Raw genomic sequence first — 12394 nt, 5'->3', positions numbered from 1 at the left:
GATTTGGCAAATATTCCCATAGCAGTGTCCTATGAGGTAAAGGCAAAAAAGTAAGCCTTCTATTGCTAATGTTTGAAGTACCGCTTTTTCGCAGAAAACTTGTCCAGTTCTTTTCTTTCCCTTTTCCATACTGCTGATCCTTTCACGTCATAATGTGCTAATTCTCTTTTCCTGCTTTTTGCATGAAAAAGTGTGTTCATTCCCGTTTCTTGAAAAATAGTATAAAAGTATTTTGAGATTCGGATATCTTATAATTGTTTCCTTTGAATTAACATTAATTTGCTTAATATGTCTGCCTTCAATAATAACAGCTCTTCAACCTATAATACCGGTTTGGATAAACGATCTAATCGAGTAATGGATCAAGCCGCTCCTTCTCATGGTCTTGAATCGAACGAAATGAACTCATCGACCTATAATACCGGTCTGGATAATCGATCTACTCGAGTAATGGATCAAACCGCTCCTTCTCATGGTCGTGAATCGAACGTAATGAACTCTTCTGATAACACCGGCCTGAATGATCGATCTGCTAGAGTTATGAATCAACAGGTTCCTTCTCATGGTCATGCTTCGAATGAAATGAACTCTTCCTATAATACCGGTCTGGATGGTCCATCTACCAGAGTAATGGATCAAACCGCTCCTTCTCATGGTCATAAATTGAATGAAGCGTCTACTTTCGGTCATCACAACGCTCCTACCCGTCATACTGGTCTGGATGATCGATCTACTAGAGTAATGGATCAAAAGGCTCCTTCTCATGGTCATGAATCGAATGAACTAAACTCTTCCTATAACACTGGTTTGGACGATCGATCTACTAGAGTAATGGATCAAAAGGCCCCTTCTCATGGTCATAAATTGAATGAAGCGTCCACTTTCGGTCATAACAACGCTCCTACCTATAACACTGGTTTGGACGATCGATCTACTAGAGTAATGGATCAAAAGGCCCCTTCTCATGGTCATGAATCGAATGAACTAAACTCTTCCTATAACACCGGTCTGGATGGTCCATCTACCAGAGTAATGGATCAAAGCGCTCCTCATGGTCGTGAATTGAATGAAAATCATGGTATTGCTGCAACAGGTTTGAATGAACCTTTTAATCATGCTAACGCCCCTCGAACTCAAGGTACTACCGCCGAACGCAACTTTGATCATAATGATATGAATTTCTCTGGTCCACGTGTTGCTACCAATACCGTCGATCAAACGAAAGGCAACAAGTTAACAGCTGGTGAGCAACCTCATAATGTTCATCACCATGACGAACTTGGCGGTAATGCTCATACACACGGTAATCACACTCACCATCATGGTGATCATCATAATCAACGACACGAAGTCAATGATGGTATCCACCGCGGTACAGGTGAGCACAAGTATAGCTTGGATCGTACTGGAGAACATGATCTTCGTAACGCCGGTGCCAAAGAAGGTGATCATGGCGCTTCTCATCATCAAAAACACACTACTGATAAGAACTCTACTAGTCTCGGTCATGCCGCTGCCCATCCTATTGATACTGCTAAAAACATGACTTCTAGTGGTTCCGGTAGTGTTGGTGCTACTGGTGCTGTTCCTGTTCGTCAGACTGAGAATGCTGATACCACTACTTCCAGCAATCGTCATCACGGCTCAGGCGCTACTGGTGCTGCTGCTACTGGTGCTGCTGCTACTGCTGCCCATCCTCTTGACAGTTCTAAGCATACTACTAATCCAGCCTCTAACAACCATCATCATGGATCTGCTCTCACTGGCTCCACTGCTACTGGTCGCGAACATGGTGCTCCTCCTCGCAAAGAAGGTGTATATGAAGCTGGTGGCGTTGGAGGCGCAGGTGCTGCCAATGGTGGACTCAATATTAGTGTTCCTAAGAGCAATGCCCAGGGTGCTGAACGCTATTATAGCGCTGGTGGTGTAGGTGGTGGAGTCGGTTTTAATTCTGACGAACGTACCAATGCTTATCCCGAACAAAGACATGCTGGTGAACCTCTTCATCCTGGTGTTAATGCTGGCAAAGTGCAGAAGGAACACGAATTAGCAGATAACCATAATGACAATACTGAAACTGGTAGGAAGCCTTCCACAAGTGATAAGATCAAGGGTAATATCGAAAAGCTTGCTGGTAAAATCACAGGTAATGAAGCCAAAGTTGCCGAAGGTGAAAATATTGCTCATGGTCGTGCTTAAATAGCCCAAAACCCTATTTTACTTTATTATTCCCCTTTTCCGGTAAATCATCGTATCTTTACTCATGATTTGTTGAAAATTTTTTCTGTACCATATGTATTATATAAATTTATACTATCTATCTGTTCTAATAAATGTATAAGTACTATTATCTATGACAAAACTCACTTTCTTCGTATGAAATGACTATAGCTCGTTAACTGATTTAAGAAACGTAGGTTTAATCTTCAGCTTCGCCTATTTTTTCTTGTCTCGAAAACCTTATCTACTCCAGATCCTCTCCTATTGATTCACAATCTTTTAAAAGGATTGTGCCAAGCACTATATACCATCGAAAAATGTATATTTTCAACTTCACATACAATTGTAAGATATATGTACAGTCCTTCCACTTTCATTTTAACGATACTTTGAAAATTAAAACCATAATTTGCTCGTATGTGTGAGGTCAATTGATCCAGCAAGAAAAAAAAGTGGTTTGAACAACTGTTTGAGTTCAATTGCCCAGCTTTTCTAAAGTAGAATCGTCTTCGAATAGGATCAACAATTCTTTACTATTTTTTTTATGTCCGAATGGTGCAAATATATACTGGTTTTAGAACTTATGGATAATGGTGCGAAAGGGATCAAACGGCAGGTGAGGACATATTACTCTAATAGAGTAATAGAGGGAGAGATACATAAAACTATAAGTTAGTGTGGGTTCATCTTTATTTTTCAATTATTACTGCAATTATTCATATTTTTTTTTTTTCTGTAAGTACTCTATTGAATTGTAAAAGGATAGTGTTAACTTGGTTTTGGATATGTATCATGTTTGTTGGACATAGTGATACATTTAATCTTCACATATTTTGTATTTTCAGAGATAAACAATACAGTATTTCTTCCATTTATCAGTTTGAATATTTGACCTAAACCATTGAATAATATTAAAACATACTTATCTACCGATATGTATTTGTGTATCATTATACATTTCTGTGTAATTTTGCCTTGCTATATTCCTTCATAAATACTATCTTCTTTTTCGTTCGCTTCTTATGTGAGATCAGAATCAGAGTATGATTTTACAGCTGAAATGTATTCGTCAATTCAATAATTCTTCTTTCGATGCGGTTTTCAGTCCCTTCTTTATGTTGTCCATTTTAAAAGCTGAATGTCTTTCTGTACTCCGTTATCATGGTTCAATATTAATGATCATTGACTAACGAATCACGATGAAAAAATATAGAGAAGACAAAAGCTAAATAAACGCCTTCTAAAGTAACTACAATAGTTTTAACTGATTTCACTTAGCTCAACTAGGACAAATCCGTTCTTAACTTCATTTGCATTTGGGTAGTTAAATGAAGCTAATTTTCGGATAGTGTATACTTTCTTATCAATAGTATTCATATTATACACATTGCAAGTTAGACCCATAACCTGTACGAAAGGAAAAATAAAACGTTTAATAGCAGATGGGGGGGTATGTATGGCAGGCGTCTTAAAGCAGCGTTCAAAAGTACCTTGGTTGATAAAGTAGACTTCAAATAGTCGAAATAGACTTTGTGGGGGCGCTATTGCAGATTCGCGAGCAAATTCTCCAGTTAAAGTGTCTAACGCTTTGGTATTGATATCCTTGATGATAATTCGAGAACCCAACTTAAAATGTAAGTACGACAACAACAAATGAAGAGACATTGTATCTCCCCTATATGAGTAGCTTTCATTAGTGCGTATGAATTCAGTTATTGAGTACAGTTTATAACTTACTACTGGACAAAATATTTGATTTCGACCAAAAAAAGAACTCTATCATTAGAACCCAGAACTTTGCAAGAAAGACATCAGAAAATTGCTTTTGAGATACTGGAGTGGATAAGACCGATTTGTTTACCAATTCGTCTAATCTATGTGAGATATTTACTTAGTTGCTTAGAATTGGTAACTGTGTTGAGTCGATGACTGTGAAGTTGGCCGATGGAATTTATATTACGGTTAAATAATTCATTTTATTGGATAAAATTTTTAATGACCTGTGAGCACGTAATGCCTTCAATGCATTGGGCCTGCTCTGGCCAGTTCCAGTGGTTGTATAGAACTAAAAACCCTTTTAAGAAACAAAAGGTGAAAAGGAAAGGAAAAGGAAGAGGGAGAAGGTAACAGTCAAATAATAAACAGCTATGATAACAATCAGTCTATAACCTACGCCCAAAGAAGTTCAGCATCAGCAGAATAACAATGAGAGGGAAACATCCGTGCGTAAGAGCTCTGAAGAGCCCTAAATATTGTGATTATAGCCTCTCAAACAAGAGAACTTTTCTTTAAACACAAGATCGAAAAGCTGATGTCAGTCAGGGCTGCTGCACTTCAGGCAGGTGTTGAAGAAAGCACTGCGCGCACCTGGTGGAAAAAATACGAAGAAAACCCTGAATCATTTGTTCTCGGCAAGAGCACCAACCGCCAGAACAGACCAAAAGCACAGCTTCAGGAAACGCATAAGGAATGCGTGAAGCAATTTTACGACGAGAATCCTAATGCTTATATCCAGGACGCTGTTGAAATTCTCACGAGCCAGTTTGAAGGCCTTGATATTAAAAAGTCTAGAGTGCATGAATTCATGAAGACCGAATGTAACTTGACCTTTAAGCAAACGACTCTCTGGTCTGAGGCAAGAATGAGCACGATTAAGATACGCTACAATTGGGTTGTTGAATGGAGTCAAACGGACATGAAATATTCCCAAAATTGCGTGTTTATTGATGAAGCCGGCTTTAACATTAACATGAAGTCTAGCAGATCATGGGCACCAAGGGGCCAAATGGCAGTAACCACTACATCTACGACAAAAGCCCCCAGCCATACCATTCTTGGTGCTATTTCAGTAGTTGGCGTAATAAATTTGAGTATACGTGTTCCAAGACAGCCACCAAAGGTGAAAAAAATTCAAGGTGGTAAGAAAAGGAAGAATTCTGAAGCAGTCGCTCTTTTCAATGAGCCTAAAGAAGGAACTACCACCGAGCATTATTTGAGATTCTTGAGAGAAACGTTGGATAATGGATAGGTACGATGAAATGAAGGGCTTTCACCTCATCATAGACAACGTTCCTATTCATTCGCGTAGGGAGGTCAAAAGTTTAATCGAGGGACGTAACAGAAATTATAAATGTGTCTTCATCCCTCCTTATTCTCCAGAGCTCAACCCCATTGAACAGTTTTGGGTTCTAGTTAAGCGTAAGGTTAGACGTCATAGCCGGCGAGATACCGAAACACTTGAAAATAGAAGCTGCTCATGAAACTCCTATTGAGCATCTGAAGAACATTATTTTGCACTCCAAGAATCAATTGAATAATATACCAATCTAAGCATTTTTTCAAAATAAACTTGGAACAATCAGTTGATTTTTTTCTGTTAGTCCCCCCATTTTTTGTTTGAACCTCCGCGAATTTATTTCAAAAAATTCTCGAATTGGAACGACTGTATTGTGGGGACGCGTATGCTAGTCACTAATTTCAGGTACAGATGCTTGATGTGTGATTATTATACTTAAAGCCATTATTTCATTATATGTTGTAAATAACCTATATTACAGGCAATATAGATGGAATGTATTCTCTACCCGGTTGTACGTACTCGAGTACCGTAGTTGTTATCTCACCAAACACGTCACAGAGTACAGCCAAAAAGAAGACCTAAAATTCATGCTACTGATGAAATTGTATTTGGAGGTTTGAAAGGCACATTAGGGGAGAAGACTCTTTCAGTGGGCTATGAAGTGGAGATCAATAGCTGTAAATCAAAGTGTATTGCATTGTTGTCTCGCAATGTCATCATCGACTTCAGTGACGCTGAGCAGCTGCAATTGATTGGTATCAAACTAAATCAATTAAACAGTAGATTCCAGTTAAGCATTGATGGAGTGGAGCGGGACATAGCAGAATTACACAAGGGTACTTTGAAGGTAATATACAAACAACACAACTTACTATGTAAAAATCTGTACAAATACTAGCGAACAATTTAGACCGAAGAATGCTGAATCATACCATCAGAGTAATTCGAATGAAAGAGGAACAAAGATGATATATGTACATATGTAGGTTCTGTAACACTATAGAATACAGACGATATACTGATTCAAGATTCACGCTACCTAGCATGGATCAAATTGTTAACAAATCAATCTTATTCCATGGTTCTTCACTAAACCAACTATCGGAAATGTCATTCCTGGTCAAATTCTGGGGTCCAGTGATCGAGCTTTTTTTCGATCCCAACAAATACCTGATACAATGGTAGATTTAAATCCGAATTCTTGGTTAAAAGCATGCATACTGATGATAAACACTTGCGTAGGGGCGACACAATGTCACCACATTTCTCTGTGAGCAATGTGCATCTATCGGCCACCAGTTGTGTAGCTCAGATACTGTGGGAATAATTCTAAATGTTAGCTAGGAAGAGATATTCGTGCATGGTGTTCTTTTGATTGGCATTTCAAGTTGGACTTTAGACTTATCGTAAAGAAAGGATTTTAATAATGAAGACGTGGTTGTTACGACTGGAGAGCTGGCACGTCATTCATCAACAACTGCGGTTAAAATGAACAAAGATTTTACAAAATCTGCGCTTGCGACAAAAGCCCATTTGAACGCTGCATTGAAAAGAATGTCATACATTCCCTCCAAAAAGTTAAAAACGTTGTTGCCCCCATAATTCAACTTATGGGATTATCTTGCATCGTGTACGACATGAATATAGTTGACAAAAAAGTTTATACTTTGTAGAAGCTATATTCATTCAATTATCCCAGTACACTTCGTGAAGTTAAAAAAGGTGGAATTAAGGCATTGTTAGAAGGATTTGGCCTAGTGATAGTAAGTGAACTATTTTAAAACCTAAGCTTCATTAGAGAAAATGAGTAATTTTTTGCTTCTCTTTTTCGTTCTACTATTTTTCATTTGATCCTGCTAGTCAATGATCAAAAATATTGAAGCGATGATCATTGAGTACAGTAGAACACCTCCTAATAACATGCATGATATTAAGAATGGGAAAAAGAAGAATAAGATTGCTGCTATGAGCAATATTGATGAGTATATCTCTGCCGTTATACAATTTTCCAAAGAAGAACAAGAAGACGAAGATGAAGAAGATGGTGAATAAGATGGTGAATAAGAAGACGGAAAGCAAGAAAGTGGAGATGATTTTGATGTTGCGTGGTGATTTCTATTATGTATACAATCAACTACCCCTTTATAATAGCTATTGCTTTAATTAAAATATGTCCCAGAAGCTTCCTGCATTTTTAACCCATCCAAGACAGTAATCGGGGATAAACATTTTGATTGCTTCACTTATACAAGGAGAGAGCTCGTCACCTTTCTGAGGAGGGTTTATTCTGATGCTTGCTTTAATTTTAACCCAGCACTCCTTGGTAGAGCTCAATAAAGGTAAGTATGGAGGTATAAACAATGTTTTATAGCCGCGTTTGTTGATTGCATCAATGACAAACAGGGCATGTTGAATTCAACAATTATCCATCACGATGAAATACCCTTTCAGGTCCAAAACCGTACACATTATTACTTCCGTAAATCTCACATATCATTAGGCAGTAGTACCCTTGATCGGCTTTTTGGGAAGATCTTCACTATTGGATTTCCTTTTCTTTGTGTGGTGGTTGCTGATTTCGATGTTCGAGTTTTGCCACTTCACTTATACGCAATTATTGCACCTTAAAAAAGTCGTTAATGCCTCAAGCACAAATGCATCTGATTAGGCTCAAATTGATTTTGAGTCATGACTTTGACTGCAGCGTATGTACCACGTTTTGACCATGCGCGACTCCAACATAAGTTGTGTGTTGAAGCCGGCCTCATCTACAAAAACGCAGTTCCTGCAAAAATCAACACCTGCGGAAATCCATTCGTTTACGATAGTGAAACGAAGCTCAATGATTCCTGGTGTATCTCATTTCAGCTTTATACTTATTTGCTCTTTTCAAGGATAATGAGCACTTAGTAGTCATATGCTCCTAAAGGCTAGGGATTGGAATGCTTAAGCCTTCGAAATAAGCACAGGCTTCCTATCTTGCAATAACTATAGATTTTAAAGAGTTTGCATCAAACAATGCTATAAGGAACTCTGTATGCTCAATTAAGAACCTATATGCTGTAGACTATGGAATATCGCATTTAGCCGCAGCTTTAGGAACAGTGAGTCCTGCTTCCTGAATCAAATTAATTAAACGTCTGAAGCTTTGCTTATTATACATCTCGTATTTTTTTCAGCGTAATGGAGACCCATTCAGTTCTGCTGCTTAGATTGTCTATACTTTCATCCTTTGCAACAGCAACAGCAACAGTAGCATCAGACTGCTCCTACATTTCTTCGAAATCAGCGAGTTTTTCGGTCTGACCGAATACGTCCGTTGACGGAGATGAGGACAAAAATGTGGTAACAAGCTCCAAGAGCCGCGCTTTATTTTCCTTTTATGGTTTAAAAATTATAATAAATTCAAACTATACTCTATACTTTCCCTTTTCCCTTTATACCTTCAAAAGGCGTATCAGCTCAATTTTTTATTTTTTTCTCTAAGACAGGGAGGGCAAGATTTAAAGCTAAATTAAATGATTTGATTCTTCAACCAAGAAAACCAAGTAGGGTGGGTTGTTACCACATTTTTGTCCTCATCTCCGTCAACGGACGTATTGTTGGTCGTGCCTTCAACAATCCTTGTTGACTGCGACTCGGACTCCAATGTGGTACTTTCTCCTTGTGAAGAAAAAATTGAGTTGGCTATAATGGTACTGTTGTTTCGTTGAGCCGTTGGCTTAAAATAGTGTTTCTCAAAGGTGTTGGATCGATGACTCCAATTTGCATGTTGTTTGACTTGATCTATTGAGATTCCATTCTCGACCGCCTTGGTGCTGGATGCGGATCGGATGGAATGTGGTTTATAAAGGTTAGTATCAATACCAGCTTTTGCCATGGTTGCAGAGATCCATGTGGCGACAGTGGAGGGACTAGCGGACTTGACCTTATCAGGTTCATTGAGGTATGCTAGAAATAGTTTATGATTCTCTGGTAAATTACTCCTAAGGTGACTGGATTGTTGGATAAAGCAGAACAAAGTCGACACCAAGCACATATTGCGGTCTTCAACCAGTCCTAGTACCATTGATTTAACCTGGGCTTCTTTCGCCTCTCTAAAGTGTATCATCACTGATACCGGTTCGTCATCACACAGTTCCAGTTGTACATCGCGATATTGTACACGGCCAACGTCGGATCGGGGTCGGGCCATGGTTATCAAGCAGAATAGGATAATTGTTTTTTGTTGAAGATCATAAAGATTCAGAGATTAATTATCAGGCCATTCTTTTTTGATAAAAGCGACTAGCATGTTGGTATCCCATGTCTGTAGTTTCTGTCTCGTTGGAATTTTCACCTCGGAACGTTTCTTAGCTCTAAAGAATTCTAATATGCATTCTTGGCTTGCCAATGGTTCTTTCGCTGGATACAGAACCTTGAAAACGGATGCTATAGACGAGCGTAAACCATTCAGATACTGATATGAGAAATGACGATGTTCTAGCAAAAAACGTAGCACAATGTTTTCATCGTAAATCGTAGGTGATGTACGTTGTGGTTGAGATGCGCACCATGCTGTCCATTTTTTCCAGCCAGCATTGTAGGTCCTGTGGGTATTGTTGCGTTGTGCATGGGATAGGAACTCGATAGTGTCTTCTCCTAGGTCACCAACGGTTTTCCTCTTGTGGTAGATAAGTGCCATGCGGCCATCTTCCATCGTTGTATCTTGAACATCAAGGGGTTGTTGATGTGTCGCATCTTCAGTAGTGTTGGAAACCAAAACTGAGTGGGCCAATATGGTGTATCAGTACCGCTTTTTGTATCTTCTGCTGTTTGATCATTTGAATGGTTTTTGGGATAAATTTCCAAGGCGGAAACAAGTACATGCCCTGTTTCATCCAAGTTTGTTGGAAAGCATCTGTGGCGGTTGCTTCCGGGTCCGGGCGAAGACTCCAAAAATTCGGTAGTTTTGTGTTCATTCTGTCCGCAAAAGCATCTATCTTCAGGGGTCCCCATTGCTGATTGATTCTTTGGAATACTCTTCGTGGCATCTGAGCATTGTATATCAGATTTGTCGATGTTTGATGGTGTTGCCTGCTCAGCCAGTCGGCTTGTATATTTTCTCTTCCCGGAATGTGTTCGTATTCCACCTCTAGATGGTAACAGTTGCATATCTCTTGAATCTGTATTGCTAGATCTTGTAGAACTTTGGACGCTGTGCCCCCCGATTTGTTGCTGTATTTGAGCGCTGTCATGTTGTCGGTGAACAATCTGATTTGTGATTTGGGGTGTTGTTTGGCATGGAGTTTTAATGCAAAGTAGATTGCTGTGAGTTCTCTCGCGTTGATCGATAGATTCTTCTCCGTAGCTGTCCACGCTCCGGTTGCTTGTATTGTGGAGGAACTTACTCCCCATCCCAGGTCCGATGCATCCACATAGATTTTCAATTCTTGTTGCCTGTTGCAGACTGTTTTTCTGATGGGTAGACCGTTCTTCTTGTTCATCCATTGTGTCCACCAAATTAATTCGTTCTTGCTGTCTGTAGATAACGACATCGGTGCATTCCAATTCTGATAGTACTTGTTCAATGTCAACGCTAAATCTCTCTGCATATGTCGAATATGTAACAGGGCTTCGCCCATTGCTGGTATCATCGAGGTCATTTTCCCCATCAGACCCGCGTACCACCGGCAATTGTATTGGTTGTGTTGAGCTTTGAGTGCTTGTTTGATTCGGAGCATTAGTTTTTTTAACTTCTTGCCAGGAACCGTGATTTGCATCTTCTTGGTGTTGAAGGTGAATCCTAGGAATTCCTGTTGTTGCAGAGGTGTTAAAACGCTCTTCTGGAAATTGATCAAAAATCCCAAATTTTCCAAATGTGATAACACTTTGTGGGTGTGATTCTTGGTCTCTTCGATTGTCGATCCCAGCACACATATATCGTCTAAGTAATACACCAGACGAATGCCTTGCTGCCGTAGAGGCTCGATCGCAAAACGCATCATTTTGCTGAATACCCTTGGGCTTACACTCATCCCGAACGCTAAAGTTTTGTATTGGTATACAATTCCTTGGTTCTGAAAAGTTAGATATTTCTTTGAGTTGGGGTGAATCGGTGTGACCACATAAGCGTCTTTCAGATCCAGTTTGCAAATAAAATCGTTCTGCTCTATAATCTCCCTTAGAGCTGGTACTCCCTCCATCTTGAAATGTTGGCATTGAATATATTTGTTGATTTGTTGACAATCCAAGATTGGTCGACGTTTGGTGGTTTCCTGAATGGTGAAAAAATTGGATAGATATTCCGTGCTCTGCGTGGGTGAGATCTCTATGATCCCTGCACGAAGAAACTTCTCCACTGCTTCGTTGACTGCTAATTGCTCGATCGGGTTCAAGTTGATCCGACGTAATTTCCAGGGTGTAGGTTTTTTTATTAGTGGAATTTGATAACCCTCCTGTACGACTGATAAAGGCCATGGGTGTCTTGTGATGGCCTGCCATTGTGGAATAAATCGCTGTAGTCGTCCTCCTGGTGCTATTCCATCGGTAGGAATGCTGTAGTTGGCTGTGTCCGTTATTGGTTGCTGGGGATGTTGGAGGTGTTGTTGTTGGCGTGGTGAGGTTGATGGCTGTTGTGTGAATTGTTGGTGTAACTGTTCGGTTGATTTCCCCAACTCTGAGGGGTACCCTGGCCAAAAAAAGACCCTCGTGATCCATTACCTCTTCCATATCTGAAGCCTCTGCCTCCTCGGTGGTTACTTCTGGAACCAAATCCATTGCTTCTACTACTTCCTCGGTTTCCACTGGCTTGTTGAACCAGTTTCTGTTCAAAGGTGGCTTGATGGAATTTGTTGAGGAATTCATCACTGTAAGCGTTCTTTGTTTTGGAGTCCTCTTCTGTTGATTCCAAATGTCTAATGCTGACTGGGAGGTTAAGAGCCTTGTCGGAATACTCTTTTGCTTCTCTTTCTTGGGCCTTTGCCGTTGCGAGCCCAAAGATCGCCAAACGTTTGCTTTGTTCCCTACATTTTTCGATGATAGTTTGCACTTCTGCTTGGTTGGTAGCTTCTCCTAGAACGTATTGTAGTTGTTCAAATATGTCCATTGCCACTC

At 39.7% G+C, this 12394-nt stretch overlaps 3 protein-coding genes across 3 annotated transcripts; all 3 read left to right on the top strand.

Moving 5' to 3' along the window:
- Nucleotides 1-311: 311 nt before the first annotated feature.
- Nucleotides 312-1113, top strand: BDF20DRAFT_988419 (uncharacterized protein; the record flags this gene model as incomplete). Its single annotated transcript, XM_053085274.1, has 2 exons — nucleotides 312-655; nucleotides 857-1113. Coding segments are annotated over exons 1-2 (555 nt in total), but the record flags the coding sequence as incomplete, so codon positions are not given.
- Nucleotides 1114-4531: 3418 nt separating this feature from the next.
- Nucleotides 4532-5002, top strand: BDF20DRAFT_958703 (uncharacterized protein; the record flags this gene model as incomplete). The annotated part of the gene is made up of 1 exon (XM_053084927.1): nucleotides 4532-5002. A coding segment is annotated over one exon (471 nt), but the record flags the coding sequence as incomplete, so codon positions are not given.
- A 1549-nt stretch (nucleotides 5003-6551) lies between these two features.
- BDF20DRAFT_906480 (uncharacterized protein) lies at nucleotides 6552-7351 on the top strand (the record flags this gene model as incomplete). Its single annotated transcript, XM_053083279.1, has 4 exons — nucleotides 6552-6569; nucleotides 6716-6885; nucleotides 6999-7062; nucleotides 7160-7351. 4 exons carry the CDS (start codon nucleotides 6552-6554, stop codon nucleotides 7349-7351), a joined length of 444 nt encoding a protein of 147 aa, XP_052935753.1.
- Between the last annotated feature and the right edge of the window lie 5043 nt (nucleotides 7352-12394).

Source organism: Mycotypha africana (genome assembly GCF_025528875.1).
Source record: "Mycotypha africana strain NRRL 2978 chromosome Unknown BDF20scaffold_6, whole genome shotgun sequence".
Lineage (NCBI taxonomy): Eukaryota > Fungi > Mucoromycota > Mucoromycetes > Mucorales > Mycotyphaceae > Mycotypha > Mycotypha africana.
This window is presented reverse-complemented; position numbering and strand designations above follow the sequence as displayed.